This window comes from Malurus melanocephalus, unplaced genomic scaffold, assembly GCF_030028575.1.
Source record: "Malurus melanocephalus ecotype Western Australia unplaced genomic scaffold, MMel_1.1 scaffold_175, whole genome shotgun sequence".
Lineage (NCBI taxonomy): Eukaryota > Metazoa > Chordata > Aves > Passeriformes > Maluridae > Malurus > Malurus melanocephalus.
In genome coordinates, this window is record NW_026623407.1 from 1,153,040 (window position 1) to 1,170,321 (window position 17,282).

The 17,282-nt window shown below is 39.0% G+C and overlaps 1 protein-coding gene across 16 annotated transcripts in view; it reads left to right on the top strand.

Moving 5' to 3' along the window:
* LOC130577361 (neurexin-1-beta) overlaps window positions 1-17,049 on the top strand; it is a 647,097-nt gene extending 630,048 nt beyond the window's left edge. For all 16 annotated transcript variants that reach the window (XM_057372640.1, XM_057372642.1, XM_057372645.1 and 13 more), the window contains one exon: window positions 13,613-17,049. In XM_057372640.1, coding sequence (XP_057228623.1) covers window positions 13,613-13,920 — 308 coding nt within the window. In that variant the 3' untranslated portion in view covers window positions 13,921-17,049. The remainder of the gene's footprint in view (window positions 1-13,612) is intronic.
* Window positions 17,050-17,282: the final 233 nt, after the last annotated feature.

Genomic DNA, 17,282 nt, shown 5'->3' on the forward strand with positions numbered 1-17,282 from the left:
GGGTAGAAACCAATTTAGTTTGAGACTAATATATTAATGCAAATAGCAACTGAGAGCCATCTTAGTACAATGCCAAAATCTGGGACAGGAGAAATGTCTACATAGCCTTAAGACAAATGAAATTTTGCTTCATATGCAAATGCATGGTTCCTTTTTTAAGTCACGGAGCTTGATACCCCCATGCAAGAATTATTTACTTAAACTGAAGTAAAGACAGAGAAAATTATGACTTGTCTGAGTGTCTGACAGATCTTCAGGATGGCCCTTGAGCTCTTCCAGGAACCAATTTACAGATTTGATGACAGTACTTCAGGATTGTTTTCTTTCACTTTCCAATTAAAGGATTTCAGAGTAATTTTCAAAAATTTCAGAGTAATTTTTCAAAATTCTATGAAATGGAACAATTGYTCTTAAACTCAGCAGCAATGGGTGCACTCAAATGGTTTGGTATCTCYCAGGGAGATATTTCACTGGCAGAAGTCTCAGACATCATGATCAAGATATTCAGGAATGATTTTTTTCTGCTCCTTCATTCTCATTTACAAATTCTTGAGTTTAGCAAGGCTGTCCTGTCCAGTATGAGTCAGTGCAGTAGCTCATGTGGCTCTGAGCTCACTCATGCCAATTGTTTCCTTGTTTTATTCAACTTGGGCAGTGCTGTTCAGTAGATAAATTGACACTGATGGGGGTTATTTTATTTTATAAGGTAATGTTAAAGCAATATATTGGTTATGTAGCACTGAATAATTTTCCAAATCCTCTGAGAATGCAGCTTTGGTATTAAAGATGTATTTGTGTTTTCTCAGCACCACAGCTCACTGAAAGCCAATGAAATTCCAGAATCATTCATCTCTGAGGTAGTTTCAGCTCTGGGGCTGCCAGGTTTGGTAGTTCTGAGCCATGCACAGTCATTYAGCTGGTGGCTGCAGGAATGGGAGAGGTGAAATGAAAGTTCCTGGCAGGTTATTGTTTCTGCCCAAACTGTGCTTCAGGAGAGGGATGTGAGTGTTGGTCTTTSAACAAAACATTGCTGTCAGCTTTACATCCTGGTACTCAGCTCTCCTCTTTTAGCTCAGCATTCGTCATCTGGCTACACTTCTCATTTTTGTTTATTTGAGAATRGTTCTACTCTTTCATTTTTCAGATCCCAACTGCTACTGCTTTTTTTTAAAAAAAAAACAACTGTGGATTGGCACAGGAATTATGTTCTGCATAATCCCAATTGTCTGGATCATTTTATCTGTCATTCTTCTCATCAAAATGTCACTCGTCCTCCCACTCTCAACTTTTAAAAGCTGCTAATTTGCTTTCATCAGCCTTGTCCTTTTATCATAACTTGAAACTACCTGAACCAAAGGGGTTACTGAAGTTGTAACTTCTAGCAGATCAGTCTCTCTGTGAGATGCTTTAGTCTGAGTCACGCAGTGTTATGAATAATCTTTCTCCATGAATTGTCAGGTAGGCACTGCTCAATCTCCATAATACCACAGTCTCCGTGTGGATTTGAGCTTCTCCTAACTGAAGGCTGGAATTTAGGGGAGAGAAGCATGATATTGTTGAGTGAGAGACTAATAATTGTTTTTCTTTTCAGCTGGGATAGGAGATAGAGAAAGATGTATCCCACCATTTAAATCATCCCCCTGGTTCAAGTTCAGCTTTTCCTCCTTAACATTTTTACAAACCAAAGCTGCTCCTCCACAGCTCCTCCTCAGCATCTTCATTAATCATGGGGGAACTTATGTCTCCTAACCAGTAATTCTGGGAGGCTGCATATATGATGATTAGGGCAATTTCACTCTGAATTTCCACTTCAGAGGCYGGGATCCTGCTGGTTAGCCAGCAAAGGAATCCACCTCGTGGCAAGAGATGATGCTCTCAGAGCTCTGTGGTCCCCACTTTTCTACCAAGAATACARTCAAGGGATGGCCAAAKCCCCTGCAGTTTTATTAAASAGCCATAGCTGAATATTTCTGTGAYGATTGCCCATAATATGACTGTTTCTAACCAAAGTTCTCAGCTCCAAATGAGAGCCTACTCAACAAACAGCTTGAATATGGTACGCCTATATCTCACAGAAAATACTGCTTATCCAGATTTTACTAATTAGTGAGATTGATGTGTGAAAATAGGGCTTTTCTCCCAGTACAAATATGTTGCAGTTTGTAGTGGCTCCCAAGTCCCACTCTGCCGCCACCAGCTTTGCTTTCTGTGCACCTGTCTTCTAAATAATAAATGGGAAGATGCAATTTGCARCAAATTTCATGTGGGACATAAAAACATAAACCCGATTAGGAGCTGCTGAGCAGCAATCCCATCATCTTGTCTGGAACATAAAGTCACAAAAATTATAATTGCAGATTTCATTGTGGTATACAAACTGCTAAATGTGCCATAATTGGATGAAGTCATAACAAATTTATTAGCATGCAAAACTTAGTCAACATATTTTTTTTGCATTATGTTTTGTGTAGTAAGGCAACAAGTATTGCTTTCACAGTCTCTCYACCTTCCCCTAAATACCAATAACAACATGAAGATTAAGAATGATAATAAAAAAAAAAGAAGTTTATATGTCCTCAACTTCACATCATGGRGGAAATAATAAAACCTTTCCATTTTGTAGACAAGTTACAAAAAATTTTARCAGTAACCTATCCAAAAAATAGAACCTGGGACAATTTACTGATTTTACATGAGGAGTTATAAAACTGCAGGTGGACAAATTGCCATTCTGCACATCAGGACTGCTGTTCCAGGCTTTGCTGAGCCCTGTAGAGAGCTCTGATTTCTGCTGARTTTCAGTGAGCATTYGTGYTACACAGYTTATTTGTTCCAGTTACTCTGGGCTGSTATTTTATTTGCTAGCTATTATMTAACCACTTCTGTAGCTATTGAAAYGTTCCAAAAAGCAGAAAGGTCCGAGCTGGGTMAAATGAAGKGAAATCACTGAGTTTAAKGGCAGGGAAATCTCAACCAGGAAAWGAGACTTACAGTTTRGACAAACACACAAACAGTTCTTTTTCTGCAAACAATGGTTAAGTTAAAGCTTTCTCCAGTTTGGGACTCAACTGAGGTTTAAGCTCACAATTAGGTAGAAAACTYCTCCTGACASCCCCAGCAGAAATGGGATAAGTAGAGRTTTYGGTGGTCTTAAAGCCAGAATATTCRCTGSTCTTGGAATTTTAGYAGAWGATAACCTTCAAAGTGAAAGAGATATTTTTCTTGCAAACAAARAAAATACTTCATCATCCCTTGGTTTGTCTGGCAGCTTTTGGCTTCCATTTCCCAGGATAGTGTTTGATTGGTATCAGATCTTGTCCTTTCCCATTCTGTAGGCMAAAAGAATAGGAATGGTCAGGACAGAGCTCAGTCATGTGTTACAGCTGGTAGCACTGGTTACCTTTCTTAGCCCTAATTCTTAATTCAGAGGGATAAATGGGATCCTTTATTTTCCTATATTATTATGTAAGGGTGATTAATAGGATGGATGCTTCAGGACTGATCTTTGAGCACATTTTAAATTTCCCTACACATTGCCCAGGACAATTGCATTGCAGAAAACAATAGCCAGAAATGTCCAAAGCCCCAGTTTAACCTGGACAGAGACCAAGCCACAGCTGAGGATGACTCTTGCAGATCAGTCCCTGCTTTGGGAAAGGCTTTGCCCTCTGAGCAGAGCAGTGTGGGGCTTTGCATGCAAACTGCTTCCCACACCTGTGTGTCCTCTTTGYGACCACACAGATGAGATGGCTCAGAACCACGTTCTCAGCCACCTTGGGATGGTTTAGGTTTAGTCCCAGCTTTGACACCTGTTTTTCTAACAGGCAGAGCTGTGAAATATGGATTGTGAGTGTTTGATGCTCATTGCTGGAAGTTTTGCTTTTCTTTTCCTGTCACGAATTGCTGCACTGTATTCCTGGTGCATCTGGCAGCAAGATAACGTTGTAGGAGGAGGTGAAGTGACTCCTATAATTTATATATCACTGCTAGTGCCCTATTTAGTGCTCTTCATGGAATTCATTGTGCAAGAAGCTGAAACAAAGAAAAATAAAATTACAGTTAGTTCATAGGGCTACTGTATTCATTATGGCCCGAGACATAAAGGGAATATTTGTGCCTCAGCCCAATTATCCTGTAGTTCCATATGCATTTTCAGTACTTGAAAGATCACTGGGTTGCCTTGAATCAGACTTTTAAATGCTTAGGTGCTATACACATACATAGATATCTCTGTTATGCTATTACAGGGTGAAAATTTTGCTTTATTTACAAACTCTCCAAATTTTGGCACTTACAATGGCAATGCATAATAGAACAAAAAGGATTAAGATATAGATTAATTTTCATACAATTGAATTTAAAATACTAGTTAAGCCTATTGAATTATTTTTTATAAATCATGCAGCYTCTTCCAGAGGATCAGAAAGTAAATGCTGCATTTTCCCAAATTATTTTATTGTGAACTGAAGTACTTTGACAACAGGTTGAAGTCTTCATGTCTGTCACAGTGAGTTACAAATATGACATTTCTAATTTGAATCTGATGAAAAAGATTTTTTTTTCCTAAATTATCAAAAAAGTGAGGTTAAAAATGATGATTGATCAATTGTGTCAATGCCAGCCCCTACTCTTTGCCAGCCACGCCACTAAAACCTGGGAATATTGAGTAGGACTCAGAGTACAGACATGAAAGGGCAACCCTTGTGCAGAGAAATTTATTAAGTGGCAGTTGTTAGTCCTGCTGTTAGATGCTCAGAGGTTTGGAGTCAGCCATCTCCACAGACAAAAGCAGGTGGTAATGTTCGGAGTAGTTTCAAGGAATGTGCTGATTTTATAAACAATAATCCAAGAAAAATGGGCACATTTCTCAGTGCTGCTGAAGGAGTGTCTGAAGATAGAAGAGTGTGTTATTTTTCCTTCTTTTAAAGATGTAAAAGCTGGTTAGTGAGTGAGTTCTGAAGGCATTGACAGGCCAGGCTGAAGATGCTGCTGCAGGACTGGGATGTGCACACAGAGAATCAAACCAGGCCCTCCACACCATTTATTCCCAAATCCAGTGACTTCAGAGGCAYTCCCTGGATTTTTCATTGCTAGAACATCCCTGTGGCATTTCAGTGAAATGTCCATGAATATCATGTCCTTTAATTCAAGTTAATTGAGGGYTTACCTTCTTGATTTTCCCAAGAAAAATTTGTCGGAAAAACAGTTGCTTGCACATGACCTATCCTTTTTGATATTCCCCAAAAAAGAACCTGCCTTACAGATTAGATATTATGTAGACCTTAAAAATTAATTGTCTGTGAGTGCAGTGGCTTTTGTCAGACACCAAAAAAATGAAATGAGATCTATGCCCATGCWCTCTTCAATACAGTAGACATGGTTTTCAAGACTGATGTTCAAGAGTTTCAGTAATACAACATATTAAGCTCCAGTGGCTGTGTATGTATCATTAACACATGAAAATAGGTTCTAGGCAGTTCTAAATCTTTTGTGATCCTTAGCAGTTGCCACAGAAGTAAAGATYTGTGTTCTTTGACAACCTTCACTACGAGAAGTTCCCACCATTTTCAAAAAAGGTGTAGATCTTTTTAATCCACAWCCCAAGATTCACTGAACTGAATAACCAGCTCTAAAGCCTATTCAGTTTACTGAAAACAATGAAATAAAGCCAAATATAGATTGTGTAGACTCTCAAAACATGTTCCACAGGTGGACTTCATACTGACATTGGTTGAAAAATGCAGAAAATAAGTAMGTTAGTAATTGCAAAACTGAGGTTTTCAGAAAGAGGCAAGTAATTTACTGCCTTGACTGAGATTTTTTTCTGTGATTCAATAAGGAATTTTGGAAAGGCAGAAGATTTACTTACACAAGGATGAAGTAGAGTGATGACTGAATCTGGAACAAATTCCATTAATTTTCATGTCAATCGGTGTAGAAATCCTAAATTAAATTGTACAATCCTACAAATTGGTCCTTTAAATCAAGTTTAAACTTAGGGTCAAGACTGCACATAGACTGGTGAATAAATAAATGAGYTCTAGTTTGTTTGAAATTAGACTATGTGCTCCTGGTGCCTTGATTGATGCAACCTCATTGTTTTCCTTGAGCTACACTTCATTCTSGTTTGATTTGCTACATCCAGTGCATAAATTTTCTTGCACACTCTATTGTGGACACTATTGTGAAACTGTTTCTTGTAGCCCTGTAATGCATATGCATTGAATTTCTTCTTTTTGTGAAAAATAAAAAGAAACCCACTTTTYCTCAGGACTGTTTTTCATCCTTATTTTGATGAAAAATGTAGAAGAGGAAAGACAGTATTTTGCAAAGGTAGGGAAAGGTTTATAGCCAATTATTAGCATTCTGCTGCTCAATTTCTATGCCAAGGCTTTCTCGGACCAAACTTAAGCAATGGGATGTTTAAATCAGGTCTTTCAAATTCCATAGGAAATTTCTAATACTTGATAAATTCAATTAATATGTTGTTCTGGAGTAGCTGGTGCATGCCAGCAGCAGCTCCTCAAACCAGTTCCTCATGCTGACACCCTGCTGGACTGAACTGGTTTGCTGACCCCTCTGCCAGCCAAGGGAAGCAAGAACAAATTGTAAACTTCCTGCTGGTGTTTCCTAGCACTCAGTGCAGTGTGAAGTTTTGTCAGCTCTTGCACACCCAGCACTAAGGCTACTGCTCCTAATTTTCAACCCTTTTCCCCCAGCTCACTGCCTGTAGAGAAGCACTGGGSCATTGTAGTGTGTGAGCAGGCAGCTGGCAGCCTGCAAAGTTGGAGAACTCTGTATTCTCTGAGGAGATTGCTCATAAGCGGGAGCAGAAAAAATTCAAGGCAAAAGTAACCTGTAATGATGATGCGTGTACCTGAAATAGCCTAACMTTAGGCTATCTCCTTCTGACTAAATAAAGAACAGAATGAAACCTTGTTCTGCTCTGTTGACATGCTATTGTGCACAGGTTTCAAAACCAGCACTGCTCCTAAGGTTAAGGGCTATGGTCTAAATCTGGGACTTTGATGGTTTAAGTGTGAGCTGGTTTAAACCGCAGATTCAGATCTAGAAACAGCATGTGCTGTGAATGTGCCCTTTAAAAAGTTTCAGAAAAGGGACAAATGAAAGATGAAAGAAGTGAGAAACACAGGAATTATATTCTGAAATGAAACAAAGCTTTATAGATATCTCAAACYTTTTTCATTGTGCTATCATCAGAGACACCAGAATTGTTTTATAGGGTATGATGAGAGAAGCAAAGAAAAACAAGGYTGTCTTATTAATGTTAATAATTTTATCAGGAGAGAAAGAAGATTAATTACATCAAATGTAACTTACATCAATCCTGAATTCCCTCTGTCTTTCTCTTCCCACTCCCAGAGAAGCACACGAGGTTTAGGCAGTAACAGGATTGGGGCTGCACAAGCGCAGCTGTATCTGCACATTGAATTTGAGCCTTTGGGTGGTGGGTGTAGTTCAGGATTTACAGCAGCTGCATTCTCATGGGGTGTGGATGAATATTCTGGATTTCTTGAAGGCTTGGTCCCTGCTTTTCCCAGGCATATTATCAACTTYGTCAGTAATGGCTCTGACTTGATGACAGTATTTTGGAATAAAATTGAAGGCAGTRCGCTTTCAGCTTCAACATTCAAGCCATCCATACATAATGTTAGTGGCATAGACATTTCTCTCTTCACGTAGTAACTGCTCAGTGAAGGAGGAAAATCAGGGAATCACCCACAGTTGTGAGATGAATGTGGGTGTCTGCACCTCCAGCTCATTTCATGAGCAAGAATCATCCCATGCTCTGCAGTCTGAGCCAGCAGATCCCTCAAGCTTTGCAATTACATTTTGGGATTCTCCTGCTGAAAACTGATTCCTAGATGAGGAGGTTTGCAGCTTCTTGCCTCTCTTTAATGAGATGACAATGATAAAAATAGCGAGCCATGAAACCTTGATCTTACAGAGCTCACAGCAAAACTTTTGCTAAAGTCAGTGGGGCCCAAATGTCACTGCTGCCAGTGCTGCAAGTTTTGGTTCAGTGAAGCCAATCTTGCCGTTAGCTGCCACCAAAAATTTATGTTTGCAGTGTCCCTGCTCTTTTCTTGCTTTAATGCTGGTTCTCCTCTGAGTCTTCAGGGAGCAAGAGCTGCAGGCAACTCACAGAGCAAATGATCCCAGTTTAGCTGTCTGAGCTGGTGGCCCACAATCACAGCAGTTTAGCTGAAAACATGCTGTCRGTAGTGGAATATTTCGGGTTGGTCTTCCTTATGTTATCTTCTTTGCAAAAGCTTTTTTTTCTTCCCCTCCACTTAGGTATACTTCTATTTAAAATATAGACTAACTACCAACTCTGATAGTCAGTCAAAACTTCTGAAAAAAAGTACCAAATTTCCAAAGATTTCTCAGAACATGCACAAACCCAGGAAAATTACTTCACGTAGAAAATATAAAAACAGAGATGCAAAGGTGAATGACAAATGTAGAAGTGGGGAGAGATAGGACACCTGAACAGGTAAAAGGAGAAAGAATCCTTGTTTGGAGGGAAGGAATATTAAAAGAGGAGCAATGCAACTGAAAGTATTAAAAAATGCTAATAAAAAGGCTAAGGCGATAGGGATGAAGGTGTCTAAAAACATTAAGTGATATATTGGTTTACATTTTCCATTTTGACTCACATTAAATTTAGTTTTGTGRAAAATATTTTCACAAAAGCTTCTTATGAAATTGAAATATTCCCTCAGCTCTGCAGAGCACAGTAACTCACAAACCCCATTGATTTGGTATGCTCCATCAACTGGCACTGCACAACCAACTAACCTATCTCCCTTTGGACTTACRGTGACATTTTAAAAGGTTGAGAAAACAACCTTCCACCTCTCAGCCACAGGGGAAAAAGAAGTTACCTGCAGTCCTAAGGAGTCGGCAGGATTTGTAAATGATTTGAAGTCAATATGTAACAAATCATTACACCTGGAAATAAGCACTTTATTTGGAGCAGGGACAAGGTTTAGCTTCCTAGCAAAACAACCCTTTTAGCTGTGGATGCTGTTCCACTGCCAGACTATTTTTACAACCAGCTAAGTTAGCTAGTGTCACTTTASAGGTACTTTAATGTTTTGTATGCTGGGTTTTCTCACCAAAGAGTAGGAGAGATACCTTAAAAACTTTCTGTTAAACACATTTTGTCACTAAGCTACAGCAGCTAGGTGTGGAACCACCTCATAGTGCTCCCATCCCATCCCATCCCATCCCATCCCATCCCATCCCATCCCATCCCATCCCATCCCATCCCATCCCATCCCATCCCATCCCATCCCATCCCGGACATCCCTGGGGAGCCATTTCTTCCCCTCCAGAGCCAGATGAAGGGATCAGGAAGGGACCAGGCTGAGACAGCCCCCTGCTCAGGCCGGGGTGGTCTGAGCCCACCTTCACCAGTTCTCAGCAGACCCTCATACTGGTTTGAATCCAGGCTGCATCCACCCCACCAGTTCTGCAGAGAAAGTGCTGGGGTTTGTTTTTCTGGCTATTGATTGTGATGAGGAGCTGAAATTGCAGTGAACTCAGGAAGCAGTTCACCAGGATCCAACAATGCTGCAGAAAATCGACCACAAACAGGTCTGCGATGATAGCACACAGAGTGAAAATTAATATGTGCCCTGTAAATAATTGCCTTCATGCCTCATTGCAAATGCAGTAGTTAAACATTTCTGTCTTGTGAGTAATTTCCTATTCACAGTTTGTGGGAAGGCATAAATGTAAAGAAAACAGGTTTGGGGTCCTTTTGTAATTTTTTTGTTTTGTTTTGTTTTTCAGTCTGCTAATTTCAATTCACAAACACCATGGGGACCCGCATTTCCAATTTTCTTTTCACAGTATTAATGAAAACTGGGCACTGAAAATAGTTACATTTTTTTCCCACTAAATTTTAAACCACTTTAGAAATACAGTCAAGAATAATAACTTTCTAATCCATTATTACACARTACAAAACTGTGCTCAATTGCTATTATTTCATGCAAAGTTTTCCATAAGTGGTAGAAGAGGCTTTTAGAAATCAGTCCCTTCTAAGCTGSTCTTTGAAGCAATCCAGAAAGGCTGGTTGTGTGCTGCTGAGAGGAAGAACTGTGCATCAGAGCAGTTGTTTTAAGAAGGAATCACTGCACCACAAGATAATATTTATTTCCTCTCACTGTTATGTCAGTGTTAGAGCATATTTAGTGCCTTTATTATTTCACCATGTTCCTAATCAAACCAACCTCAGTTTACTGTTTTAATAAATAGATAGCTTCAGGGTTTGGGGTTTGGGAATTTTTTCGAGATGACTTTTTACTCTTAAAAATCAGAGTAATCTTTTATGACATTTAAGGTATTTCAGTTCTCATTTCCAGTAAGGTGCCTTGGATGAAGCTGGCACCTTTTTCCTGCTGCAGACRTTAACAGTGACTGCAGCTGAGTAGCAGACAAGGTCATGTGCAGACACACCAGAAACTCCTCTGCTGCTGTGCCAGGAGCCAAGGACCCTGCCAGGTCCACCTACCAAGTTTCTGGGAAAAGACCTGCATCATTTGTTTCCCCCAAGAGATGGAAAGCAAAAAGCATAATTTCTGTAAATTTAGATTMTTCACTTGCTCTCCATTGAGATCATCTGCTGTCCCTTGCAATAGTTCCTATCTTGCAGGGGAAAAAAAAAATCCAGGTAAATTCTCCTTGGAATTTATTCCAGTCTTAGTTCAAACAAAGGTCCTGCTTAAATAGAAGGCACCTGTTTCAGCAATGTTAGGGGATGTGGATTTATTTATTTATAYAGATTTCAGAAGGAATTAAGGCTGGCTTTTTCCCAGTGGCACTTTCCTCCCTGTCTCAGATKAGGACACTTGCTTTGGTGTGTACTCCATTAGCTGCTCTGATTGAAAGYGCTCACAACAGACTTTGTAAAACTTTCCTATTTCCTCCTCCTTCATCTGTCTCAAAAGGCCCTGCTAGGTTAAAAGCATATTWTAATGTAAAATGGAATAAAAATAGCAAGAAGTCCTTTTCCTTGCTGAACTGCTCCTTTTCCAGTAGTCCAAACAAATGCAACRACAGATGCTTTGAAATGTTATAAGTTTAAATAACTCTAATGTAGTGGTTGAATATTTCTCAGACAGATGGGTTAAGTGAGATAATTGTGAAAACATTCTTAAAATAAAAGCAAGCCATCAGGTGAGAAGCAAGAATTTAGGTAACATTGAAAAAATATACCTTAAATTTGGTTTTTTAAGTTGCAATATTAGACTGTTTTCCTCTGAGCAAGCTGTTAAGTGTCACTTTTTAGACATTAATTGTAAAGTTAGTTGACAGTATTTGGCCCGAATGCATGTWTCTTAAAGAAAAAGAGCAGCTGTTAATCCATCAGGTATTGACAGTGGATTTGGTGACTTCTATTATTTCTCAGACAGAAATTAATTTCCTGAACTCACATGCAGTGAGATAAGACTGTCTCATTTTCATTCRCTGTGGAAACACTCAGTCTTTGTTCTGCACACAATGCATTGTCTCTTGTAAAACAGTAAATGACACCCTAAGTGCAGAAGAATTTCCTTTTTTTACAATAGCTACAGTGARGAGACAGGATCTAAACCAGTCACTGAGTACCTTGGAACACACCACCTTTCTCAGAAGGGTGGCATCTGCCCTGAAATGACAAAAAAACTTTCAAGAGCTCTTGTGTAACCACAGAAAATACCAATTGCACCAACTTATAACAACAAAGAACTTTTTAGAAGGAGGAAAAAAAAAAACCTCTTAAAATACTATTTGATATGAGGTTTTTTGAAACTTAGGGTTTTGCCTCTGTTCTTTCAGCCAAGCAAAACGTCAACTTCTCTAAACCTATTTGAAATAACTGCCAGGAAGTGGTGTTTCAGCAGTAAGAACACAAATCACCAATAAATAAATAATGAGTAATACCAAGGTGGAGAAGGAACTTACTCTTTTGGGGGGKTGTGACTTTTTTGCTCTGTTTTATTATTCATAGGCCAATTGGAGATGTCTGCAGCTGGTGGCTGCTTTCAAGGCTGGCTGTCCAAACTTGTTGCAATTTTTGGGCCAGTGTTGATAATTTTGGACCAGTGTTGATAGTTTGCCTGGCATTACCTTTAACGTAGTATCCTTAAAATCATCAYCATCTTCCTGTTACACCTTTAAAGTGAAAAAAAGGTGACTATAGATCATTATGTGCTTTTGTGGGCTTTGAGCAAGACATTTCTCTAACACACTTAGCGAAAAGCTACCTGTAGGCAAGGCCTGATGAAGTTAACATTATAAATATATTGTAAAACTAGTGTTTAATTCTGGTTTTAGTTCCAATCTTTATTTTACTGATTGCATTTTTAGCCATGCATAATGACTTAAAATGCAGTTTCCATAAACCAGCCTGGCTGCTCTTCTGGTCTCAGCCAAGGCTGGCAGTGCTGAGGACACAAAGCCTCTCAGAAGTTTGGAAATGCTGGTGTGATCAGAGGAACACTGCATAAATCCAAATCACTTCATTTTAGTCCATGACACTTGCTATGTTAGAGAGGATCTGTCTCAGCTATTGCCACTTAAAGTGATTCTATACAAAGATCTGCCTCCCCTGCTGCTGCAAAATGCAGTGAAGAGAGGAGATCATGGAAAACACGTAGGCATTGTGTATCCTGTGAACATTTAACCTAGAAATCCCTCCTGGAATTAGGGTTTCACTCCACATGGCWGTGCAAGGGGACACAATGTGCCAGACAACACAATAGTGCCCATCAAGAAGATTTCACAGCGTGGAGACTTAGGTCAGTTCTATTCATATCACACCTGAAAAGACCAGAGTCTGGCCCCAGAGCTGGGCTCTTACGAGGCTGAGTCCTTGCTCTGTGCAGTTTGAGAGGTTTTGTCGGGGCATAAAGCAATCCTTGAAGGAACATCTGATAATGGCGTCAGTGATAAAAAAGAAGGAATGGGAGAAGTTGAGTAAAAAAGTGCTCTWAAGTGTAGCCTTATTCAAGGACGGCTCTGAATTAGAAAAGAGAAGGTAGGGTTGGAGAACTCTCTAAAAGTACTAAGAGTAAATATAATTATTTTCTAAAAGAAAAGAAAATGTTAGAAGAGAAACGGAGAAGTTTGCTGAGAGAAGTGTACAGAAGAGCTGAGCATCAGTTATTTGTAGTGAGTTTACTGGATGCTATCAGCCATTTTGTTTTTTTGTCCCTAATTCTGTCTTGTCATCACTGCCTTCTCCATAAATAGYACAGTGTCACTTTTTGTTCCTTGCAGAAAGAGAGAAAGAGGRAGAGAGAGRGGSAWATCCTTTCCTGTGAGATGTTCMGGAAATCRTGGCACGCCTGTTATTTYGGATTATTTAGGCATTATTTGCTTAATAACACATTTGGGCAGATTACACCTTTGAAGGGTATAACGAGATGTTCCCTGCTGTCCTGTTCCTGGTTTAAAAGCCTGAACAAGGAATGGGCTGCAAGCTGAACTGGTTTGGGACTGGCAGAGGGGGGTACACGGCTGGGCTGTCCTGGGAAGGACACATCGAGGTGCAGCTCGATGCTAACCTCTCCCTTGTCTCATTTTGTGCCCACAGCAAACCCCACCAGGGCGGGAGGAGGACGGGAGTACCCCGGCTCGTCCGAGGTGATCCGCGAGTCCAGCAGCACGACGGGCATGGTGGTCGGGATCGTGGCGGCGGCGGCGCTCTGCATCCTCATCCTCCTCTATGCCATGTACAAGTACAGGAACCGGGACGAAGGCTCCTACCACGTGGACGAGAGCCGAAACTACATCAGTAACTCAGCACAATCCAACGGGGCTGTCATCAAGGAGAAGCAGCCCAACAGCGCTAAAAGTTCCAACAAAAACAAGAAAAATAAGGATAAGGAGTACTATGTCTGATCTCAGCATCTAAATGAACGCTTGTATAGAAATAGTCTTCATTTTATCTGAGACATAATACAAACTTATTTACTTTACTTTTTATGAAGCACATTCAAAAACAAACAAACAGAAAAGACAGGGAATGCAATCAGAAAGGAAAGACTGTTTTTAAAAACAAGCATTTCATGCTCTTGTTTTTCAGAAACAAGAGCTGATAAATTCCCTAACATCCACAGTGTTTTCATTTACTCTGCCTGTCTTTATGTTGCTGGAACGTTTCTGAAAGACAATGATGACACCACGCACTCATAAAGCGAGGAGTATTACTACAACATCGAGGCACAATATGAAAAATAAAAAAACAATTAAAAAAAAAAAAAACAAAACAGGAAAAAAAAAAAGAAAAAAGAAGCTACCTATGATTCTGGATTTAGCCAAAGTGCTAGCGCTTTCTTGAGAAGTAAGTTAGTCTTATTGTCAGAGAAGACTGTCATTATATATGGTGACTCAACAAGCAAACATAAAGAGTTTGCCGTCTGGTGCAGTGAAGCAGTGATTGGAAACTTGCATTTTGAAACAAAGTGCTGGCTTTTCTGAAGACTTATGTAGAAATACTTTCAAAAAGCCCCTTTCTGGTTGTGAGGAAAATAGTACGGAGGCCTTATTTTCAAAAACAAAAAAAAAAAAAAAAAAAAAAAAAAAAAAAAAAAAAAAAAAAAAAAAAAAAAAAAAAAAAAAAAAAAAGAGAAAAGAAAAAAAAAAGAAAAACAAGAGGGCATAGATGCAATCATTGGGAAATTTTCATGCACGCTTAATATGTTATTACATATGTTTATATAAAAACACATCTATATGTGCTTTCTGGACTGTGATAAGTGATGTTTTATAGCCTGTTGTATAGAAAATGCAAACTATATCTGCTCTTCAGCCATTTTTGGTAAACTCAATGTTATAAGTGTTGCTAGGTATAGAGAGTTTTATGACATCTGGAGCAACAGACATATTTCAGTTTTTTTGCAGCCATTATAAATTGTCCCAGACTTTTTCCCCTTTTTCTTTTTTTTCTTTTTAATTTACAGTGTAGTGGTTATACAAAGGGGGATGTGTATGAATGTATATAAGAGTCAGCTAATTTTTTTCTTACCTGTACAGCTCTATTATGTTGCAATTAAGTTTCAGTAGTTTGTATGAAAGAAGTGGACTAGAAAGCAAAAATATATCTCTACTGTAATTTGTCTTCTCCCTCCTATCCCCATCTCTTGCTCCTGATATGCATCAATCAGAAGTTGATCAGAACGGCCAATTTTCCTAGAAATATACATTCATTAATTAGCTAAACATTTAGTGAATTCAACTGGCCTTTGGCTTCCAGTCAAAGCTTCACTCTTGGAGAGCATGGTTTGCCTTACAGAAACCTTGTTCTTAGAAATTACGAGAATGATGAGTTTCTTGAGAATCTTAGGAAGTATCATATAGTGTTTATCTGGCATTCAGTTGTTTGAGCAAACAGCTACTSCAGCGCTGGGTGGCAAAAGAACTAAAAGTACCCATTGTAATTATCCAGGCTGATTCTATTGCAGGATTTATCCCTTTCTCCAAAAAGGAAATACTCTTGAAGTGCACGATAGTATTTTTCAATGGTGGGCATTTTGACATATGAAAAAGTATTTTTAGCTAAGTTGATTGTGTAGTAGTGCAAGACATCATAACCAGACAGATATAAGTTCATTATGTTTTAAAGTGGCACAGCTTATCTCGCATATATAAAACATTAATGCATTTTAGTTAAACACGTGGAATAGAATGCTGTAATTTACATGTTAAGTTTGGAATTTTTTTTTCCTAGTAATATTTCATTAGTTTCACAGCAATAAATCATAGCATAACATTTTATTTACACAGAAGTTCAAAGGGAATGCATTAGACAGAAAGAGGGTAGTTCAATAGAAATCAACCAAATCATCAGAAGGCCTCCTGGGAGGGATATGGATATTCACACTTTACAGACAGGAAGGAGGAATTTAAAATTAGCTTTAAACAGCAGACACAAAACATTTTGTTGTGTGTTACTCACTGTAGCTGATGAAGAAAAGTTGGGAACTGGTACAGCTATCTATCTGGGAGTCAGAGCACTTTAAAAATACATGTAGCTGCCATGAAAACACCTCTYTCGAAGTTTGCCAACCACATCAAGGTGTGTCACGTTGCGTTCGTGAAACAATTTTTTATTTTCGTTAGCATTTACGCAAAAATGGGAAAAAAAAAACCCAAACCAAAAGCAACAAAGCGCCAAATCCATCTGATGTTCATTTCTCAGCTCGTCGTTCACCTGTGGCACTCACAGTTTCTCCCACCTTTACAAGACAGCTGTACTCAGGGAACGGCAGGGGCGAGCGTTACTGGAGGAAGAGAGAGACTTCAGCTGGAGGGGGGAAAGAGGTGGAAAGCCAGGTGGTGTTCAGATTTCAGTGCTTGAAGATGCAGAGAAGAACAAGAATAATCTGTTGACAGGAGACTGGGCATGACAGAGTATGATTTGGGTGAGGTGAAATGGTCTTTTCTGCTTGGTATTGATTGCATTAATGAAATAGCATTGTCAGGCCAGCTTCCAGGCAGTTTGGTAGATCAATCTTTAACTAAATCCATACATCAAGGGAAAAAAAAAATAAAATATCTGCTACTATTAAAATAAGCAAACACGATTTTAACACTGTTTCTGAAGGTTCTCCTTTTTCCTCTTTAATTTCACAATTTAACAAAAAAAACAAAACAATTATGGATGTATCAGAAATGCCAGCAAGTGGATTTAAAATTCATTTTTGTTTAAAAACAGCAGCAACAACAAACAAACAGACATAAACCAACTACCTAACATAAAATTGGATCCTTTCTCTATAATAACCTAATTTGTTTGACTGAGATGGCTTCATTTCTATGACTGTATTGTGTTGCCTTTTTTAACAAAACACTAAATAACGTGTGAAACTTTCAACCCTAAGACATCAAAGAGAGGCCCAATGCCCCTAACCTTATAGTGCTTTCTGTGATAGATATTTACAATTTTTTTATTTGTTGCAAGGCCAATTTATTCATTATTGGAAATGCTAAGCAAGTGGAATTTACTGTTTTGTTAATAAAAATGTTTCTTAATACAAATGCTGGCTTGTTTCTTCTCTTGCTCTTAGATGGGGAGTACCTGTTTATCTTGAAGCTGAAGTGGAAAAGATTAGTGAAGGTTGCAGATATTCATGTCAGGAAAGAGAGGGCTCAGAGCTCTTTGTACACTTCAGTTAAATCCTTCTACAAGTCTTGCATTCAGCTGGCCCAGTTAGAAAAGTGTGAATGGCATCATTGAATTGCTTGGTTTTGCACAGACTTGC